Below are 23,979 nucleotides of genomic sequence, written 5' to 3'. Positions count from 1 at the left end.
GCATCCATTTTCCCTTCCATCTTCACATCTTCTAGGCCATAACACAGTGAAGCGTCCCCATAGCATGATGCTGCCGCCACCATGCTTCACCCTAAGGATGGTGCTCTCACGATGTTTTGGCACAAGCATAACCTTACACTGAAACCTTTTTGGCCTAAAGGCTAAGTACTGTACTGCAGTCTCCCACATACCATCTGGCAAACAGACTTTGAGGCTTGGTGTGAGTTATTTAATCAACAGCATTCATATTACCACTCTCTGGTGAAACCCACAATTGTAAAGCGCTTGGACAGTTGTAAGCATAGTTTCTCCCATTTCAGACGGGGAAGACTAGAGTGCCTTTAGAGTTGTCATAGGCTTCCTGGTGGCCTTCCTTAGTTTTGCTCTTCTTGCTTGGATACTGTTTTTGAGGATGCCCTGTTTCACACAGTCAAAGTTGTACCATATTTTCTGCTTTTCTTTTAATGGTCTTTATTGTGCTTCGGGGGGATATATAATGCCTTGGACATTTTTCTTGTATCCTTCCCGTAATTGGTACTTTTCAATACCTCTGTCCCAGATTTACAGTACTTTGAAAGTTTGTTCAGTGTTGCACTAAACTGGACTTCCCCGAGATGGGAACTCATGAAACACCTTCGTTGCAAACAGGTGGACTTCAATTAATTGTCTTCTAAAGGCAGCTGGTTGCAACAGAGCCTATTTGAGTGTCAAAATGCAGGAGTTGAAAACATGTTCTGTTTTATGTTTATTATTTTAGGGTGATCTGTAGAATATTTATTTTGCTTTGATATATGGAGTGTTTTGCCAATTGATGGCAAAAAAATCCCAGTTAAATACTTTGATTCCATATTACAATAGAATTTCTAGTTTCAAGGGCAGTGAATACTTTTGATAACCAGTGTATACACTTATGAAGTTAGTGTTCTATAAGATTCATTAAAATTACAATAAATTGGATAATCAAAGTGAAAATGAACACTTGACATTTATTAAATTAAATTTTTAAATATAATGTAAAAATGTAGAGTCCTGTTTTTGTCTGATAGCAAAACGTGGTAAATATTGCTGCTAATATTTTGAGCTGCCAGCACTGATGTACTGTATATAAAGGAAACTTTATTCAAGTCTTAGACAAAGCTTTTGTTGTACAGTACCTAGCATTTCTGTCTGTTTGAATTAACCTTCCATTATTTTGGCTTATGTTAATGTAAAACCAATTTTTATCTGAAATGAAAATAAATGGCAGTGAAACCATGGAAATATTACATGTTTGTTACAATTTTACTTTTGATTAGTGGTAGAGTAAGCTGTTCATGTGGATTATAGATATTACTTAATGTACTGTACTTACAGGGATGTCCCTTTCCTGGGCTGCAATTTCATACTTATTAGCTATGCAGGTGATGGGCTCAGAGGTGAGCCTGTGACTACACAATTTCAGATTCAGGTGGTGATCTCATATGATTATATGCTATAGTTCTGTTGCTCTTTAGAGTGAAGGGCAGATGGCAGAAAGAATGCCAATTTAAAATGTACAGTTTGTAGCCAGTAGCTATTTATATTGTTGCTCTTTTGTAATGCTCCTACTGTATATCAGCTTTTACTGCTTCTCTTTAGCAACAAATTGAAGCTGGTGTCCACCCTACTGGGTTTAATAAAAGCATTGCAACATTGAGTGGTTTTGCTTTTGTATGTGAAAGCCTTAATTGAGCCCAAAAGCAATCTGGGGCATGTGTGAATCTTCCTAGTTTATATTGGGTCCAAGGTTGAGGATTAATCAGTTCAAGATGTGGTGTAATACAATGAGAGGTATGATTGGTCCCTCTCTAATCTGCTGTGCAATTAACCAAATGTTTTGTCCTGGTAAACCTGTGCTACATTGTAGTAGTAAATATAATTGATCTATTAAAAGGAAAGAAAAAGTAAGACTATGGTCTGTTTGTCATTTTTTAGACAGGATCTCTAGGTACCTACTACAAATGTGAAACCTCTTACATATGCGCACACACCATGAAAGACCTGTAATGAATCACTTATTTGTTCATCTGCTAGACCACCTAGGTTGTAAAACGGGATTGGCCATTATTAGGCTAATCGGTAGCTCTCAGGTACAAAGAAAACCTTGTGCAGAAGGTACTTTCTTTGCCTTAAAAGGTTTTACAGCCTGTAATCTGCTTTACACATATTAACTAGAACCATACTTTTGCTGTAAGTGGGAGATCAAAGGTTAAACACTCCCTCAAGGCATGACAGTTTTTGGATAAAGTGAAATGTAGTCTGTAATATTTTTATTATGCTTCAATGTAGAATTGACAATAAGTAATGCTGTTCTGTAACATTAAACTGGAAATTAGTCTGATTTTATGATGTACAGTGGGACAGTCAAACTCTTATTAAAATGAACTTAATCAGTGATAATAGAAATTTAAAATGCTTAATTTAATCTGAAGTGGCACCTGTAGCAATACTGAACAAATAGAAAATGTCTCTTTTGTGATCAAGATGGCAAAGAAACGAAAGTGTTTTTGAAGAGGCCACACACAGAGCTAGTTGCATGTAAGATGAGAATGTACAATTCAGTGCAAGAACACTGCAAGCAGAAAATTACTCACTGGAATTTGATGCTGTGCATACAATAGCTTCACTATCAGTACAGGTTTCACTACCAGAATATGCTTAGGAATGTCTGCTTTCAAATACCAGAGGTAGGTTGGAATTTGACCAGAGGATAGCATTTCAAATAAACTAAATGGTAAATTAAGAAGGAAATCTGCACAAGCTAAATGAATTTGATTATATTTAAGACCAAAATGTTGATTATTTGATAGCAGAAACTAAAAATGCAGGAATCAAGAAACTGCAGTTGGTTTTTGTTTAATGAAACATTTAACTTCACTAAGAAACAAATCTTAAACAACTTGATTCAACAAAGCACTTTAGAGAAATGCAAAAGTATTTTACACTTTGCTTTTTTCCTCCAAAAACAAATGTCAGAAAAGGTCACAAGAACTGCCGATACTGCATACAAATAAAGCTTCAGTACAAAAGGGAAAAGCTCTGTTTAAACTTAATCATAGTAGTTCTCTTGCATTGGTACTGTATTTGTGTATTGTTGGAAATTACCATACATACAAAAGAAACTGTTAGCCTTCTATTGAATATTTAAACATCAATCATATTCATGTCCCGTTTTTGCTAACCTACAGTTAATGTCTGAACTTTTCTTTTGTTGAAATATTGGCTTAACTGTATTTTACTCGATCAACACTCTTCAAAATATTACATTCTCCCCCCCCCCCATGAAACTCCTAATGTATACCAAACCTTAAAAGAAACATAAAATTCACAAATTTATCAGGAAAATAACACCATCTGGAGTGTAGATGCACTGGCATCTTGTTAGACATCACATTAACGTTAAATGAACATAGTGAAGGTGTGGAGTGGTGGCACTGTGGCTCAGGATCTGTACCTGTGGCTGGAAGGTTGCTGGTTCAATTCCCGCGGCCAGCAGAGGAATTCTACTCCATTGGGCCCCTGAGCAGGGCCCTTAACCCCAACTGCTCCAGGGGCGCCATATAAATGGCTGACCCTGCATTCTGATCCCAAGCTGCTCGCTCCCTGTCTGTGTGCTTGTATGTCTCATGGAGAGCAAGCTTGGGTATGTGAAAAGACAAATTCCTAATGCAAGAAATCTGTATATGGCCAATAAAGGGATCTTGAATCTTGAAGCCTTTTACTAGTCATCAACAGGAGTTGATTTACAAGTGACCTACACTAAAAGTCAAATGCCAAGTAGCATTCGTATTGCTTCTCTCATGGAACCTGGGCAAGTGTGTGGACGTTAACTAGTCTCTGCCCCCTAGATACTGTATGTACTCCAAACTCCTCACAAATTTGTTTCTTTCATCTCCATTTCCCATGCTGGTATGAATCGGTGAGCCACATTAACAAAGTTCAGTCAACAAAATTGCAGTATACCAAAAACACATTAAGAAAAGAAATGCCGGAGTTTATAACTGGGGCGGGGGGATATCTCTTCTAATTTCAGATTTCCACTAATCTCCTGAAAACTAGAGCAATCAGTTCAGTATGCTTTTTTACCTACAGTATATCTAAATACCCTGTTTTCTGGCACAAATTAATTATACATTGCTTTTCAAAAAAGCTAAATTGTATTTTTCACATAAAAGCACAAGTTCATTTTAAATGCTACGCTTTTATGTTGGGCTGAGTGCATTCACATTCTCATTACCTCTTTATAATATTTTATTTTATCATAATCTCCTGTGTCGTGCAGATTTTGTTTACCGATTTGGATGAAGCAACCCCTTTGATCTAGATTAATCCTCTCCAACAAATTGTCTAAATTTCAGAAAAACTCATTCACTTAAAATGAAACAAATTCTTATGGTGTTTTTGCTCTTGTTCCCATCTTGATTTCCAACAAAATGCATAAAATCGCATTTAAAAAAAACCTTCAAACATCACAAGTGAAATGCATTACTTGCTATGCATGGGAAGGTGTTTTATATTGCCACATGTACTGGAATGCACAGCAAATACAAAATTAACAAGTTGCAGGGTCCAAGTATGAAATGTTGATGTACAGTCATTAGATGGCCTAGTGCTGTTTGATAGTTATCAGAAGTATAAAAAATGGAGTCCACGTGGCAATTTACATCTGTTTCTCCATCTGGATATCCTGGTCATATGTTTTGAATATCCCAAAACCCACTTTAGCAGCACAGGAAAGTTGTTTAGAACAAATGTGAATGCTAGTGAAGTATTACAGTTTGGGTCACATTCAAAATCATAGGTATCTGTGCTCCCAAGCATCTAACTATAAAGTTACACAAAAAAGGAAATGTTATGCAGAGCTTCCAAGATTCCTTGGCATTCTTTGCAGTACAGCCACGGTCAATCATAGGGAAGTGAAAGCAAACAAGTAAAATGACACTCCCCAATTCTGAGAGATCATGAGAAATGCCTATGAAAGTAGTGAGAGGGCTTTGAAAACTATCTAGCAGGGAGTAGTGGAAGATCAAGATGAAACTGTACAAACCTCAACATGTATCATGTCAAAATGTACTCAGGGGGTGGTGGAAGAAGTTGAGCTTTGTATGACATTGTAAGCTTTTTTTTCCAGTGCTTGGAAATGGTGAAGAAAGGTGTCTAACTTGACACCTCTTTTCATAACAAATGTAAAGCATTGTGCCTTTCCACTTCATCTCTTCAGTTGCTACAGATTTCACAACATCAGGTTTCACCATGACAACTCTGCACAACCAAATCAACAGCGTAATTACCAGAGTGAAGGTCAGGTTGCTGGAGTGGTCATTAGTGTCCCATCCCTTAAAGCCACCTCGTTTATTAAAGATGGATATGATGTATTAAAAGAAATTCCTGATGATTATGCAGTTGAAACTACAGTATGTAAATTGAAAAGTGCAGTAAAATTTAAAAGGACAAAAGCAGACAAAGCTACAAAAACGCATGCTTCCAGAAACGGCAGCTAAATGAGGACATAATACTTGCTAAGGGCCAGGTACAAGAGTTACAGTATGCCTGTTTTATGAGTTATAATTCTTTTGCAGGAGGGTTGCCCAAAGGCACTTAAAGCTGTGTAACAGTACATGACGCTACAATTCAGAAAGAAAAAAAGCCAGAAGACAATGGAGGAGAGGAACCAAAAACTCCTCATTAAGGAAAAAAAGTCTCTAAGGGTCTGAGGTCAACTGGCTGAACAGCCCCTCTGGGCATGCTAACATTATACAATTAAAAAGTACCTAGTGTGGAGTAATGAGCCTTCCATCATGTCCTTCTGTGTGCCAGTACTCCATGCAGATCTCTGTAGACCACCAAGTCCTCCTAAACAATAGCTGTATTCACAGTGTCCTTCTTGGGTCCATGGCAGTGAAGTGGGACATGTAAATACAGTATATCACATATCCAGCATTGCAATATTACCACTTAATCACATTGTGGAAGGTGTTGCTGGGGTCTGTTAATTTAGACTTCAACAAACGTTATGCCAAGATGCAGTAAAGCTGACTTGGTTTAGCAGCCCCAGTGATTTAACGCTACATAACAGAAGACGGGACCAACACCCACAAACATACCATAAACAGGATAAAGCAGATCAATGCCTGCTGCATATCAAAGGCAACAACCAGCTCGGGCACCATCTGGACATGTGGGGAGGAGACTAGGATAGTTTGGTCAGAACATGTATATCCACCTGGCAGGCCATCACAGAGATGTGTAATGGCATGTACAGTACAGCAGCACCAGCAGCCATAGTTGCAATGGGGTATGATGTATGGTGTGAGTAGGCTAGGCTGAAGTAATAGGTTTTCAGTCTGGATTCAAATCCTGAGATGGACTCGGCATCCCGTACGTAGGCTGGCAGACTGCCCCATAAACTAGGGGCCTTGTAGCTAACGGCTTTTATGGCCAACCATTTTTTTTATTAATATGTGGAATATGAAGAGGACTTAAGTGGGCGACTTGGATTGTATACATTTATCAGCTCCATAAATGGAATTAAATAGACAGGTGCCTGACCTCTGAGACCTTTATAAGTAAAATAATTTTGAAGTCTGCCCAGTACCTAACAGGAAGCCATTGGAGAGAGCGAAGTACAGGTACAGTAGGTGTTATGTCGTACTTTCTACTCCCAGTAATGATTCTAGCTGCCGCGTTTTGAATTTGCTGTAAGGTGTTGAAAGTGCGATAGGTGTTCCCTGATGGTAGGGTATTACAGTAATCTAATTTGCTGTATGCAAAAGTATGTATTAGTTCCTCTGTGTCTTCTGGAATTAGTAGTATTGCATGCTTTACTAAACAAATGCAATGATATTTACAAGGTTATAAGAAACATCTTGAAGTAAGTCACTTGTAGCCAATCCTTGGATGAATAATTCTGGATATTCCTGCAAGATATTGCAAAGTAGGGTGGAGGTTGTGCAAATGTTCCTTCTGTATTTTTTTCCCCCCCAATTACACTGAATGAGCAACCTTAGAGATGCAGGTGTATTTTGTGAAATCAATGGAACTATTATTGCACATTCTTTGCTGTTTTTTTGCCGATTTTAGCTTTTTACCTGTAGATGTTTAGTATGACCATTAGTTTTGATTTAAAAGTATACTGTACATTAGTGTCTCCCATTCAGTATATGAAGATCAAATTAGGAGCAGGTAGTGTAGGTTCAAAAAGGAATTTACCTGGGATGTTTCAACTAGGCAAGCCATTCCATACTGGCAATGGTGAAATATTACAGTGTGCCAGAGGCTGTCTGCATTGTGCTCACATCAATACAGCTTTACGTTTAACTGCCAAATTGTTTGCTTTTTTTATCCCCCAAAAAAAGCACTATTTGGCACTTCTGATTTCCCCAACCTTTTGGGAACCATAGATTGCATGTCCCACTTAATACTTTTTGTCAGAGATATGCGAAATACCTGTTCTGCGACTGCTGGTAGTGTTTAAACTTAATTACAAATGTCAAGTATCCTGGGTTAGTTTGCCACTTTTACACCTAAGAATAGCTACTTTTATAAACCATGTACTGTACAACAGAATTAACAAGATCCCTAATGTAACATATTAGGAAAGATATTATACCAAACTTCAGAAGGTGAGCACTTCGTGGTAATGAGCATTTCAAAGATATGTACTGTATATGAGGAGGATCAAGCCCTATTCTATTTACACTAACAGGGCAAAATCACACAATTCAATTATGCGCTTTGACTTACTTACCTGACCAAGCTGCAGTCTCACTGTATTTGGATATGTGAGGAATCACTGTACAGTGTTCAGAAACAGTTTCTTGCAGCCAAAAAACTTTGTGCTGGTAATGTCCAACAGAAGGCATCAGAGGTAGATAACAGAATATCTAAACTTGGAAATAAAATGCTAACAACCAAGTGTAAAAAATCTGCACTTAATTTGTTTTCAAAATGGAGTTTCTTGAAGTCTTTAGATTAATTGACCTTATGAGAAGAAAATTTGTAATTTGTCATTCTAGGCATTAGAGAAGCTTTTCTGATGAGGTTTAAAATACAGTATAATGTTAATGCCTAAAAATAGCTCGGGGTGACATGAACGCAAGTTTTATCTGTAGGCTTATGTTTGATTTTTGTCTACAGTTTTTGATTTTGGGGAGATGATTCTTTACCGCTTCATTGAAATAAATTAACTGTAACAGAAGGGTGTAATGGTGTCTATATTTAGACTATATAACAGATTATCTCATTGTGTCATGTGTGCTACTTTTTATTGTGTGATATTTAAAGACTCTTTTTTTCTATTGAGTTATGAGGTAATATATTTAAAAAGCAGGGGAAAGTACAGAAAATATTTTTTTTATTTCATGCCTGAAGCTTATAATGCAAGGTAACCAAGAGGACTCCAGATGTTGGGCATTTTAGAGTGTTGTCTTAGGAAGTATTCCAAAGTATTTCATATTACTGAAATGTTCTGTAGTTTAGGCTACAGTGAGTCCACTACTTCTATACATTTAACTACAATCTGATCTGGTGACCATCAAGGTGCATGCTGTATAGCCATGCATGGGAAGGTGATGACCACAAAATTGCAACAGCTCCTCCTCAGAACTTTTCTGCAACCACATTGACACATTTATTGGTTGGGGAAACATGTTTCATAGATTTGAAAATGAAGTTTATCCTGAAATATTGATTGTGACCATTAAAGTGCACACATGTAATGCTTAAGTACTGTAGATGGGGGTGGGGATTAATCATGTTATGAGTGTTATGCAGCACATGGTATTAATTTAGAAATTTGGAACTGCAATGAAGTTTGAACAAAACACTCTTGGTGATCGATGTACAATTCTTCATGTCAGTGATGTTTTTCCATGTTGATGGAGTGAAACATGACCCAGTGGACACTAACAAACTAAAAGGAATTACTTTTAAGACTCAAGGTTAGATGCTCCTTTACATAAATAGGTGTAGGCGCATGGAACAAGTTACCTTGTCACAATGTTGAAGCTTATACCTTGGCTTCTTTCAAGTAAGAATTGGAAAAACATCCTCCAATAAAGCAGCTGGCCTCTTTTTGTAACCCTTGTTCTTATTCTTAATACAGTATATTATTCTTCTGTAAAAAAGACTGAACAAAAGCTCCATGAAAATTCTAAAGGAACTTTAACATGAAGCTGCTTAAATTGATCACAACTTCTGGTTCCATTTAAGGACTGGAGAATTAACTAGTCCATTGTAACATTTTTATGCTATATCTTTCCACAGTACAATGAAAATTTGTAAAAAATTGTTAGCAAAGCTGTTAAAAATAGTGGGAGCACTGCTCACAGTGAGCACCCTTTACACAGTTCTTGTAATTGTAATGATCTGGAAGTTACGGCAAACTTAAGCATGCTGTAAATCTGTAGTCTCATTCTCAGACTATTATTATAAGAGTTATACCTTAGTGAACGTTGTACAAAATGAGGCAGTTTTACAATTTCCGTTTATAAAACATTATTTGGACTTTGTAGTTGTATACAGTTCAAGTGAAATGAAATACTCATCTGACATATAGTAATCTTTTTGCTCCATTTGTCACTGTTTTGGTATTTACAAACCCACAAGTTTCACCTTCTCAACAATAATGTGTAGGGCGAGATTGACACTTTGCTTGATGGACCTTGCATTAGGAATGGAAAGCTGATCCCGAGCAGCTGTGGGGAAAAAATTACGAGCTTTATGGCTTTTCAGTCTGAGGAGAATCTGGCAGGTACAGTAGTTTCTGCCTCTTTTTTTTTTTTTTAAAAGACATCAGCAAGAATGCATCGTTTACAGCCAAAAGTCAGTACCAGTGTGTGCTCCTTTCCATCCAGCGCTCATGATCTTGCAAAGCTCAATGTCAGGCAAATGATCTGTTCTGTCGGACATGAGGTGGGAAAATGAATCTAGAAAGTGCTGCAACAATCTAATGCAATTTTCTAGTAATCGGCTTTCAATCATTGTATAACTTTTTTTCCCCCATCATCAAAGATGACATCCTTATACTTACCAATTCCTATCCAGTTTTTTTTGCATGTAATTCAGGGCTTTTTCCCTCTGGAGATCCATTGGTTATTAAATTAATACAGTACTTTCCCAATATTTATACAGTATATCTTATATGTACATTTTGAGCAAAGTGATTTCCTATCCACTGTGCAAATATGAACAAGCACAGGTGATAAGACATTTCTCTGGGGAGTAATAACAGGGTTGCAGTATTTTGAGTGATGCTTCTGATCGAATATCAGGAACTGTTGCCTAAATAAGAAGGGTCTCTTCCACTGCCAGACATCTTTGTTGTAGGATTGAAGCATTTAGGCCTCTTAAAACCTTTTATAGGTATATATTTTTTTTGCTATAAAAATTATATAATGCCACTTGAACAGTAATCTGAACTAGTACCTCATTTCACTATTCCGGTTGTAAAACATGCCCTTCTTATTGTTTGCTGCATCATGGTAAAAACAGTATACAGTAGTAAAGCATGCTACAATATAATATAAAATATTTTCAACTATGGATGAAATGTTGAAATGTGTGGAACGCCTGGTTGTTCTTTCCAATGAATTCTTCTGAATTTTTTTTTTGCACAATTCTATTACTTGAATAATTTCAAGTACTATTTTTTTAGTTTGGGGATTTAATGAAAATGGGCTTATGAACAATGTGTTGGGTATTTTAATAAATGAGAGAATAATTTGTTTTTGTAACACTTTATAGTATAAATAGTCTGTTACATTCTTATGCCCTTTTGTAATAAGGTCTTAATTGTTGCTCTTTATTCAGATCATATAAATGATATATTCATATAGTTTGTTTCATTGCTATGAGAGCATTATCAGATATATTAAAGTTGTATCTTGTGTATAAGCTGTACTTAATCTGTAAATCACGAGTACAGGAACACTTTACTGTGACATGAGCATCACATCAACATAAAGAGTACATGAAACTAACATTACATGTTAAGAAGGTAATGTATACCATTTTAATCTGTAACTTAAAATACCATGATCATTCTTTTAGGCCTGCTATGTTTTGAAGACTTTCTGCTCTAAAGAACCTGTTTTCAGGTCCCTAGGTGCTTCAGAACCCACTATATGATCTACTGCTAACCTGTACTGTATATAGCCCGTGAGTAACCATATTGTCAAAAATGGATTTTATCCTTAATATACAGTATTACTTTCCCTTCCATTCATAAAACTGATTAAAGGCATTTTGTTTACAAAAAAGGTACGAGCAGGTATGGAACACAGTGAAAGCTTGGTTTTATTCACACTACTTTCCTCATTTAGTTTAAGCAAGACTTGAGTGGCATCAAACAATTTTCACCTGGTTTTCAAAGCAATGTTGAAGATTTGAGCATGCAACTTTGGAATACAAAACCATCCCATCTCTGTTCCTGACAATTCAACAGTAACAGTATAAGTCAACAGAATATTACTAAATCTAAGTATTCACAAGTAATTCTCATCCCCAGCACATTCTCAATCAAGTCTTTGGTGCGTGGTGCAGGACAGTGCATCTGGTATCTGCTGTTCATTACCCCTAGCCATGTATAAAGAATGCAGAACACTTTCGATATTTTGAGTTATTTTAGAAGACTGTTATTGTTGAAGAAATCCAGCATTCTGAAATCTGAATCACTTTCAGAATCAGTTATCAAGAGCAAGAAAGCTGAACATGACTGGATTGTGCAGTATACTGTACATCTGTCTACTATAAATTCAGAAACATTTCTCAACTATCAGACTGTGTAGTGATGCAGTATTGGTCTTATTAGTCATCTTTGGATTAATGAAAAAACATCTTTGAGTGCAAGGGATAAATAACATTTTAAAGTACGAGATCTAATATTTGCTAAGTAGGTTAACATCGTTTCAATGCCGTATAAAGTGTTGTAAGAAGTATATGTGGGGGAAGATGCTGCTTTAAGGCAACAACAATACACTTGTTTACTTGGTCATTTCAGAAAATACATTATAAAATCATGCAAGTGTGGTAATGAGTTTATCTATAATCTGGGCAATACCATCCTTGTTTCTTATTGAGCAAAAATCATAGACAGTGGGTTAACAATCACAATGCAACAAACGTGTTGATGCTGATTGAAATTTTCCTGAATTTCCTCAGTTATTTTGTATTCATGTATTCCAAGATTTTTAGATTAACTTCTTTTGTGCAGCAATAACTACTTATTGTGTTTTATGAATAGAATATATTTTGCTTTCGTTTAACCAAAAAGACAGTACTTAAACACCAAATTTCAAGACTTTGCTGTTGTGGAGCTTAAAACAGTACACATTTTAAAATTTGGTCTTAACCATTTCAATTAAACTTGATCACATCAAGCTTAAATACAATGTAGCACGGTGGTCTAGGAGACAATTGAGAGATCATTTGGAACAATTGGAAATGATGGTTCAGATTAAATAGGATGACTTTATCTAAACCACATTCCCCAGTACATTGATGAATGAGCTAAAGACTTCTTACCTATTGATCTTCCGGCACCTGGTCAGGTGTCTGGAAGACTAGTAACCTGGAAGCAGTTTGGTTGATCTTGTCTTTGAACAGCAAGTCAATCCTTGGTCTTCATCAGAGGGGAAGGAAGTGACTGACCAAGTGGCTGACACTGAGAGACTTAACCTCAGTGGGAGGCTGCAGTGTAGATATAGAATTTGTTGATGGTCCTGGTGAGACTTAAGTTTAAAGGTTGATTTGAGGCCATAGGCAGCTTAATTGCCTGGCTGTGTAAGAGACTTGAAGTCATAAGTAGTTAATGGTTCAAAAAAGTTTAGACTTCTTTTGGCATTTTATTTTTCCTACGCTGTAAACAAACTAGACGGTTTTATACCTTTCCTTTCCCTTGGGCTCACCTGTTATAAAAACGCCGTTATGTAATGCACAGCTGGCTTGTCACACAATGCCTTAAGTCCTCAAGGGTCCTGTGTTCCATTCATTGATACTTCCTCAATTGAACAATTACGTTAACAAATATACCTAATCTTTATCTAATGATAAATAGTGATTTAGGGTCACCTATAAAAATTGGATGGGTGGATAATGAAGATTAACAAATATGCAGGAGAATAAGGATTCCTCTCGTTTGCAGTCTGTCAAAATGTGTATTTAATATCTGAGAACAGGAGCTGAGAAGGACAAACGAAGGTGCTGCAGTGTCCATTTGGTTTTTGTGATTGGTGAATTAAGGGAAATGATTTGAAAAGGCTTGGCTTCATCACATGAAGGTTTAACAGACTGATACTAATGTACATTTTCAGGCCAGGCCCCCATCTTTCTTTCTTTCATAATTTAGTCTAATAAATGTAACTGCTTTTAAATGCTGGTACCTCAGCCATTGCTACTGACTACATATTCCTCTTAATTCTCTAATACACCTGAATAAGAGCGATTGTAGAAGATATTTCCACCTTTAATATTGCTGATCAATTGCAGGACCTTGATTATGCAGTGAAGCCAAATTAATTCCTATTTTATTCTGCTTAGTTCCAAAATTTGGCTTTAGATATTTCTTAAAAGCTTATTTATATTAGACATGCTGTTGGTAGCACTCAAATGTAATGAGAATGCTTGATTTGAAATGACAGTACCGTTGCTGCTAGCTTGCTGCCTCCATTTTGTAAGCTTATCTTTTTATTTTCAGATCATTAAGAAGTTCACAAGGAATGTTTCCATTTGGAAATACTAAAATGGTGAAATTCAGTAAACCAATACTTTCAGTGGATTCTGAGAAGGACTGGATTTTCATAAATCAGTCCATGAACATGAGAGATGGGAATGGCGTGTGTGTGGGCAGGGGGGGTTCAGTGGGCAGGAGAGAGCCTACTGGGGTGTACTCCCCTCACATTCTGCACCTCCTGCTGTGGGTATTATGGTACTGCTGTGTGCTCACCCATCCTGCTCTAGAGCTCATGGATGGGACAGTTTGTAATAGCGATGTTGCCCTGAACCATCCCATATCAACTCCTGACAACTTTGTCCAAAACTATTGTTAGGTTTGAGTTATAGCCTCTTTGCAAGTTGAATATGACATACTGCAGATACCCTTCGTACCAGACGTGAGACTCACTCCAAATTTTTAGGATGTGGCACCCGGGGCTCAGGGACCAGTGAACATGCACATACTTATCAAGACAGAGAGGAATGGGGTAGAAATGCCCAAGATGGCATCTGCAACCGATGCAAAGCATGCCTTGCATACAATATACATTCATGTATATTATATTGCTTCCTGCTGTTTGCTAAACACTCTACTATCCAGTGACTTCCAACATATGTTGTCTGTTCCATAAATGGTCAGTACACCTACAAATAGTACTTCAAAAAATGTTTCCCAACTTTGCAATTTTAAGTTCCTTTTGATTCTCAGGATAGTATTGATTTTTATTTGTATTGTCTAAGATTTGTATGTAATGGGATACTCCTGTATGTAGAATTGGTAACAAGTATCCATTATTAATAACATTCATTATCCATTAAGTTTTCATTTGGAAGAAATCTCTTTTGTGTAAACATTTCAGCTACATGTCAAAGTATCTATTAGAAAATATGAATTGTAACTGTTCTGCTTGTGAAGCACACGGGTTGAAAGTTTTTCCCCCTTGATTCATTATATTGCTACTGCAATCAAAAAATTATGTACTTCGCATGTTCACTGAATTATCTTTGAAAGAATTCTGTTCAAAGGAGAAGTATTTGATGCACAGGTTCTCTCTCAAAGATTGTTCTTGTGCCAAGGGATTTTGTTTGCAAATGATTTCTTTCTAGAGAACCTCCACAGAATAATATTGTTACTGATGAAAACTGTCAACATAAAGCTCTGTTTCTCTGGATAATACTTGATTCCACAGTTTCTTCCAGTCTTGGTAGTATCTGATTTGCGCTGAATGCATTTGAACCTCTGGTTTTCCACTCCATTTAGTTTAAATACACATTTTGAAAAGATTTAATATTAGTTTTCTCTCTTGTACTACCTAAATGCACTTTTATTTGATAACTATACGGACCCAAATTGCAGATTTTAGAATTACATTTGTCCATTAAAAAAACATTGAGATGGTTTTTGTTTTTTTAAGTCAATAAAATAAATATTAATTTAAAATGCCAAAAAAACAAGTTTATTCGATTTTTTTTTTGAAATCTCAAACTATTAATTGACATTGCCAAGATGAGTTTGTTTTCCAAGGTAAAGTATGATGTGATGTCTGCTGATTAGAATTCGCCAAAAATTAAAAGTACATGTGTAGGTAAAATGTTTCTTATTCAAACATTTATTCTCTAGTCTCACAAAACGGGTGCAATATTTGTAGTGAAGCAGAAAAAGAAACTTCATAAGCCATTACTGGCTTAACTGAAGTTTTAGCCTGTAAGTCAGTTGTACCATCTTGAGCTAAAGAACATGGAGTGATGAGTAGGAGAGAAACTCAAGCTTGACCTGTTCATTGATTGCCATGTTTGCATTAGGCCAACTGTACAGTACTTAGTCCACATAACACAAGAGGAAGCTGAATTTGTGAAAATAAAAATGGTGGTGTTTTTTAACCTTTTTTTTTTTGTTGTGCTTAATAAAGCATTGGCCAACCTGCAGATGTTCTAACTGCAATTCTGGTCTATTTCACTTTATGGCAAATAGTTTTGTTTTTTTTAGGTAAAAGCCAAAAAAGGTACAAAATCAATACTGTGGCATATACAGTAAGTCTGAGAGGTGATGGAATGATTATAATTATGGTTCTTTTAATTTGTGTGGTTATGATACGTAATTGTGGTAGGAGAAGAACTTAACATTTAAAATTTTGCAAAGACGGTATCTGATAGATGGAATGTGGCTGTTCACTCAATATGAATAAAGTGCTGTTGAATGAATACAGTACATTTACGACAGCATTGATCTTAAAATGCAAACAAAAAGGCTTTCTTACAGCAACAAGCCAATTTGCTGTTCTTAATGTACTAATTTGCTCAGAAATACCCTAAATATAGGAAACGGCAGAAAAATTAAACCACACTACCTCATATTTAAAATATGACATTGCCTATCATTTCTGGTGCCATGTTGTGGTAAATATTACTATAGAGCCATATAAACTAGTATGCCTCAAGCTGTAACACATGTACCTTGAGGCTGTGTAATGACGTCGCTTAGAATGTTTTTGGTTTTATTTAACTGTACAGTGTCTAAAATATTACTTTCTCAGACTGTCTGGCTCTTTAATTGCCAGCTGGCCATTGACCGGATTTTCCGATCTTACAAAAGCAGGGTAATCCTTCACAAAATGAAACTGGTATTCTAGAGGAGCAGTCTTGCATGCTAGCTGCCTGTACTAATTAGACTGCCACTGCCAATTATACCCTCCAAGCATTACTAAAGACCGCATTCTGGAAGTAAATAATTTATATTACTAAATACCATGCAATGCTCTTTCTAGTTAAATACCATAGGACTAATATGAACCATTTCTGACCAAATGCATTAGAAATGGAGGTGAAATGCTCATTTTAAAACCTTACAGTTCCCTTAAAATCACACATGCTTTCAATGACATGATTAAAAATCTTTTTTTAAGGTTTTACATTTGTAAAACCATGTTTTTCTTTGCTGTTATGGAATGTTTGTGCTACCTACTGTACTGTACTTATCTTTGTACAAAAAGATCCATCAGTTTAATCGAGGTACTAACAGGATAAATGACATTTAAACAACTGTGGACATATAGTAATTACATTGTATAAAAGGACATTCATAAAGTAAGTGGTGAAGTGGCTGAAATGTTTTGTGTTAGACAATGCATGAGAAGTCATGTGGAAAATATGAATCTTTCCAAAAATTAAGTTTGGCTTGTAGTCATGAAACGGCAAAGGGTGCAGTTTCCTCTTAGTGTTATAATACCCTGACTGTTTTACATTCTAATATTGCTAACTTTAGATTTAAATTTTCCAGCTCAAAATTCCCTTCAAACATTTTTTTTAAAGTACAGGTTAAAATATAGTAATGCTATACACAGATATTTGAATCAATGGCTTATTAGAGTTAAAGTTCCCGAAGGAAATTTGGACCATTTGGCTAAAATATGCAATGTAAAGTTTAAGTTTGCTGTTACTGTATGTGAATTCCAGGTGTATAGAATGAACCTGAAAAACTTAGCCCAGCCTTTCGAAATGATGGTAAATGAAACGAATTTGCATGTACTACTGTATATCCCTTGTATAAAGTGACTGGAAAAGAGATGCATGTTTTAATTATATTTGGAAACTTTAACTGAATGTAATTTGAAAGAATTTGCAATAAGCTGTGGCTTAAAGGTATAATATAATAAGTTGTGGCTTAATAGCTTTAGTACTGGAAATTCCTCTCTACATTGGAGCACAAATGTCTTGTTACTAATCACATTTGTGAGCTGTAAATACTCCTTTTGTGTAAGAGCGCGTATATTGTGAATACAAGTTTGTCACAGAGGATCCTTTGAGTTTTTAGCCGGCTGTGCCTTGGAATGTCTGAACCATTTTGTATTTGTCCGAAATGAAGGATTCCACTGGGGCACCAGACGGCACTCAAGAGGTACAATCATTCTGATAAAGACGGAGGAGATAAAGCCGCCCGAGGACTTCAAAGGCAAAACTGATGGGGCCCACTTTTCTCTCTTCCATTCTGATCTTCATTCATGTATTAAGTGTTAACTTAAATATCTCCTTTATCAACTAAGGAGACAGACGTACTGTAGCACTTGAAATTCTCAAGACATGGTTGAATATAACATCATTTAAAGCTTGATTATAAGGACAGCCATTTTGTCTTCAAAAGGAAAACGTTTTAATGGCAGATTTTACTTTTATTTAAACCATATAGGCCAAAAGTGTCCCTTTTATTTCTAGCCTTTTATGTTCCTATGTTAAGAAAAAAACTGCCCTTATTTTTGCTTGACGTATAGTAATGGGGGGAAAAATTATGAATGTTGACCAACCTGGATTTTCATTCAGATCTTGAACGTTATTTCCCCTTATTTCAAGGAAGAAGGATTTCTCAACTCGTACAACTGATCTGCTACAGTATGTTGCGAGACTGGGCATGGTGACTCCATGTCACCGGTATGGGTGCTGCACTTCAGTGGTAGATGAAGTGAGTTAATTCCCATAAGTAAAGCACTTCAGCATCTTTGTGATGACAAGAATTCTATTAATGCAGTTACAGTACATACAATAATTCCATAATGATGCAGTTTTGACAACTTAAATTATCACTGAAATACAGTATCTTAAAATATTAAGCTGACAATACTACAAATAAAACAACCTTTTTATCTGTTTAATTCTGGGCACTATAGTAAAGCCACTCCACCCATTATTTATTTTTCCGGGAAGAGGTGAACTCTATCGACTTGTCACCCCTGCTGACAGTAACAACTGAATTTACCTCTGAAAGCTGCTTCGTCTCTGAAAGAACACTCACTGATTGCTCTCCCAACTGAGCCTGTAGTCAAGGAATGCTTTCAGAAAATCTTTCAATGTGTTCTATCTTGCAGCACTTTGAGCTAAACATAACCCAGCTTTCAAAGAAAATGGGCATTTTGAAGTTTTTGGTAACTACATACTTGACGTAAATTGTTTTCGTACTATACAGTATATTGAGAGCCTTTTTGTACCCTACAACTTTCTATAAAAATTCCGGTACTTGAAGTGGAATTTGGGATCCATGGAAGCTTTTCTTAATGTTTTAATAGTGTTCAATTATCAGAACAGGCAATCACACCTCGATCCTTATTAAGTGATCCCATTTGTAAAAGCTGTGCTAAAAGTTTATTTCAGTGTTCTTTTGACAGTATTTCCTGTGAAAGGACAATTCCTTTGACAACTAAGCACTGTAAAGTGTAAGCTCCAAATGTAATTTAAACTGAAAACTTGACAATGTAAAATTAAATAATGTTTGGGGAATTTCATGGTCAGTATTTAGTTTGTGCCTGGGCTAATTATTAATACATTTTTTTTTTAAATGTATTAACTGTGTACATTAATCTTTTATATTATAAAGTGCTTGCCAAAAACAATAAGGTACATCCATATCAGATAAAATAAGAATGTTTTTATAAGAATTTTAGCTTGAGTATTATAAAATAAAATTAGTGGAAACAAAAATGAACAAGCAAAATAAATTCTAAACACCTCAGTCTGGACTAATTGTCCAGTACAGGACAAAAGGATCAGTTAACAGTTTGTGACTCAAGAGCAAGACTGCAGTTTTGCGGGGCTACACGGAGTTATTGCTGGATGTGTCGATTGATAATGGATGGCAGCCATAATGCTGCAGCAGCCCCACTACATAGCAGAAAAGTAAAACCATTTCTTTCCCACATGACTAAAGGGATACCTTTCTTGATTGAGCCCAGAATGGACGGTAGACACTGCAATCCAAACATTTTCAACGCAAAGTTTGGTTAAAGAATTAGATGTCTACACCAAATCCACTAAACTTCCATTAACGAAAAGGGTGACATCAAACAAACCAAGTAGATACAGACCACTGTCTTCTATTACATTATGAAACAAACTTGGGGCTCACTTACAGTATATGGAAAGTTTTTTTTTTTGTGTGTGTGCATTTTGTAATCTTGTGTAATGTTTGACTTAAATAGTACCAGTTGTCATGGACCAAGCTACTAGACCACATTCATGAAAATTACAACTGGTCCTGAATTAGCTTATCTAGTTAAATATTTATTATATACAGCATATTCAGCTTTAATAGGTTCTAAGTTTACCTCCCATTTCTATAATGTTCCTCATTTTTTAAATATATGAATTCAATATATTTTATCAATATAGCTTATATTGATACATTTGTAGGTTTTATGTAAAGAGAATTGATTTCAAACATGTTTTATAACTGAACTGCTTGTGTAAGGATGGTAAGTTTAACCGGTCATAGTGGTGCAAATCTTACATTAGTAGATTGTAATCATTATAAATCTTGTCTAAAGCCGACTTAGGGTTAAGATGTAATGAATATATCATAAAAGGAAGCCTTCTGTTCACCCAGCACATATGGAAGTGATACTCAAGACCATATCCTAACCATATGTCGCTACATGACTGATAGAATACCATACCTACCACAGTCACATTGTTTTTTTAACAAATATTAACACTATACTGTAGGTGTGAAAATTAAAGGTAATTAAAAATACTATAAAAACTGATTATAACTGTGTAACTAATGTAGAGTTCTACGTTTGTTGCAGATTGTTACATACTGTATTTTAAAGAGATATGAAAGTCATTCAACTTGCAAGTTATGTGCAAAACAGGCAAATATCTCATTGCAGGAATTTTTTTGTTCAATGATAAATATCCATTTGATGTTTTTCCTTATTGTTTTAGGGGTCTGTTCATTACAATTCATGATCGATTCCACATCTCAACATTGCTTAAAAGTTGGCCTGAAAACGATATTCGGGTGAGTTCTAAACCTGTGTGCCTAAGCAGAATTGTTAAACATCAAGCTTGATTATGAAAATGTTATGTAAACTATATAAAATTTGTCAATTGTCTGTTGGTAATTTGTCACAGCTTGCTTCTGGTAGATCAAAAATTTCACATGAAATTTACTGTATGTAAATCTAAGTGTCTTGATCTCCCTGATTCTGCCTAGGAGTATAGTTTTGCTGATTAGCCAAAAGTAGAGGAGGGAGGTGCATAACAGGCAATCAGTATGAAAACATCACCCCAGATACTTCCCTCCCCAAATACTTCAGTGTAGCATAACAATGTTTAACATAGACTGTGAAACCTTGACATACAACTTAAGACTAATTGCTAAAGCAGGGGGTTTGACTTGGCAGAATTCAGTGTTTATTTAAAAGTTGTCCTAAAATTTCAAATCAATTCCACCAGTGATGAAACATTTGAGTTCTGAGCGATTTTCTGTAGACTTTTTTTTAAGATGGGTATTGTAAAGGGCTTTTCATAACTTTTTTGTGCATGAATCATATAGCAAAGTATCAAAATGAATTAGCCTTCTGAAAGTTTGAAGGGCCAACAAAATACCATTCAGGGCTCAGGGAATGGTGTTTAATGAAAAGATATTATAAAAACAAAGAACAGCCTCAAAAGAAAACAATCCCCTTTGTGTTACAAAGCTATACTTCCTGTATCCTTACAAGAATCAAATGGCCTTTTGCATTGATTTATGCAAGAATGCTGAAATAAAAACTAAAACCCTTTGCAATAACTGTGATTCTAGATAATCAAATATCTGTTACAGTAAGTATTCTCTAGATTTTTGTATACTGCATTTAAAATCTAGCTGTTTCAATACAATTTAAGCATATCGTCCCAAATATAAGGCAAAGTGCCCTTATAGTATGAGGACTTTTTGCAATAACTCTACTGTACTGTATATACTTCTTACTATGTGGTCCCCAGAACTGAATACAATAGTTGTTTGGTGTTTAAATACCAAAGCAATGTTACAGTATGCTGAAAACATTAACTGTACACTGTGTCTGAAATAACTTCACACCAAAGCTTAGATGTTGATGCTGAATACTGTTTAGGGTTTGTCCACATCTTGAAAGTAAACAAAAGTCAATGGGAACAATTCATTGTACAGCATGCTTTTTAGAAAATGAATTGAAAAGGGACTTTTCTCATACAGTATGCTATAATATGTGCCTTGTGCAAATGTCTGAAAATTTGTACCCTGACTGTGTTTTGGCAGGGAGACCTAAAGTAAACAGCTCTATCATTTTGAAGTTTTTTTTTAATCAAACAGCTGTTATTTTTGGGAATTAGTTTATACATTTGTTGCTAGTATACACTGTACATCGAGATCTCTTGAACAGTACTGGCTGCACCTCGTTAAGACCTTAAATATGGGACATTCATTAAGGTTGTGATATTGTGCCCAGCTTGATAGTAAGGACAATTGAATAACGTGAAGTTAATTTGTTCCCCTACAGGCTATTGTTGTGACTGATGGCGAACGTATTCTTGGTCTTGGGGATCTTGGCTGCTATGGAATGGGCATACCTGTTGGGAAGCTGGCACTTTATACTGCATGTGGTGGAGTGAAACCTCACCAGTGTCTGCCGGTGATGCTGGATGTGGGCACAAATAATGAGGTATCTACTGCTTGCAGTACTGCAAGGTTTTTCCACAAATTCTTTAATTCTTAATAATTGCTTACACTTATGTAGTGCTTTTCTGGACAGTCCACTCAAACAGCTTTACAGGTAATGGGGACTCCTCTCCACCACCACCAATGTGTGGCATCCACCTGGATGATGCAACAGCAGCCATAGTGTGCCAGAATGCCCATCACACATCAGCTATTAGTGGGGAGGAGAACAGAGTAATGAAGCCAATTCATAGATAGGGATTATTAGGAGGCCATGATTGGTAAGGGCCAATGGGAAATTTGGCTTGGACACCGGGGTTACAGCCCTACTCTTTGAGAACCGCCCTTGGTTTTTAATGACCACTGAGTCAGGACCTCAGTTTTACGTCTCATCTAATGGATGGTGCCTTTTTACAGTATGGTGTCCCTATACTATACTGGGGCATTAGGACCCACATAGACTGCAGGGTGAGCCTCCTGCTGGTCCCACTAACACCTCTTCCAGCAGTAACCTTAGTTTTTCCCAGGAGGTCTCCCATCCAGGTACTGACCAGGCTCACACCTGCTGAGCTACAGTAAGCTAAGCTGTTGGCTCCATAGTGGTGAGGAGAGCCCCCTGCCCCTCTAAAAAAAACTGTCCACTGTGGGATCATTAAGTGTGTATTAATCCTCACACTGGTGCTTAATATCGCTTTTTAAATATGCACTATCTTCATTTCTAAAAATTGGGATTCTGTATTTTTTACATGATGCATGAAGTCCTTTCTTTGCTGCAATGCATCTGTTCAGGGTGTGTCTGTTTTACCAGGTCAAACCACACAGACATCTGAGATCCTTCCTAGAACTTTCTGGATTATTTCTCCTGTGTCTCAGCTGCTTTGGGGTTTTTAATTATTGGTAGGATGGTCTGCCAGGTTTTAGTTGAAAGGCAATACTGGCAACGTAGATGTGCTGCCATTTAATTCTAATGGTTATGATGCCAAGTTTTGAAGAGAAAGCCCAGTGGCTTTTAAGAGTAGCTTTAGTTACTGTATTTAGACTTCAGGCAGCAGTTTGTTCAACTTTAGATGCATTGAAACAAAAGTCTTATGATTGAATGTAGTTATAAACAAAAGAAAATGTAGTCCTTATATAGTTTCACTCATGCAATGACTTAAAAAATGGGCTACACTTTAAAAAAAAATATAGAATATCATGTTATCTGTTAAGACAAACTGTTGCTTTGTGTAGTTTGATTTTTTCAGAGAAAAGGCTTTTTTTTAAATCTTAAGTTAGAATGTTAGAATATTAAGCTGTTCCTGGTTAACAGTTTCCTGAATTAAAGTTTTCCTTGACTGTTACTTGCAAACACTGCCCTGTCTAGTGGAACACAGATGTTTTAAATGTTACTGTTATTTATAGCTGTTAGTTTAGTGGTAAGAAGCACTAAATTGCAAAATGCAAAATTTGTTCTGCTAATGAGATACCTCAAGAAATCTGAATGTCAAATGCAAAGAGCTAAATGTAGGAAATGTGTAAAGATCACGTTTTGGTTTAAAAATTAGTCTATAATCTAAGATTTGTGAAGTTTTTAATTTGCCAATAGTAAAGATTTTGCGATGGGGGGGGTGTCTTTCTCACCTAAATATTTTTGTGGTAAAGTGATGTGAAATTCTACTTTAATTATAACACACAGTAATGTAATTCAAAATACAAGTTTCAAGATTACTTTTTAAACCACTTCTAAGGATTTATATAAGCAATATGACTAGGGCATTATTAGACCATCACCATGCAAACGGAATAAGTGAAATTAACCCATGACT

General features: G+C 36.0%; 1 protein-coding gene across 2 annotated transcripts in view; it reads left to right on the top strand.

Annotated features, from left to right (window-relative positions):
* Window positions 1-23,979, top strand: part of me1 (malic enzyme 1, NADP(+)-dependent, cytosolic) — a 154,986-nt gene that overhangs the window by 69,300 nt on the left and 61,707 nt on the right. Inside the window, exons 4-5 of one of the 2 annotated variants that reach the window (XM_088625891.1) lie at window positions 20,437-20,512; window positions 22,017-22,178. The exons of the other annotated variant lie outside the window; for it this stretch is intronic. Of the exons in view, the coding sequence (XP_088482017.1) occupies window positions 20,437-20,512; window positions 22,017-22,178 (238 nt within the window). The remainder of the gene's footprint in view (window positions 1-20,436; window positions 20,513-22,016; window positions 22,179-23,979) is intronic. 2 annotated transcript variants of the gene reach the window in all.

The sequence above is a fragment of the Lepisosteus platostomus genome, chromosome 3 (assembly GCF_059453375.1).
Source record: "Lepisosteus platostomus isolate fLepPlt1 chromosome 3, fLepPlt1.hap1, whole genome shotgun sequence".
NCBI classification, from domain to species: domain Eukaryota; kingdom Metazoa; phylum Chordata; class Actinopteri; order Semionotiformes; family Lepisosteidae; genus Lepisosteus; species Lepisosteus platostomus.
Note: the sequence above shows the minus strand (reverse complement) of the source record. Positions and strands in the feature narration are given on the sequence as shown.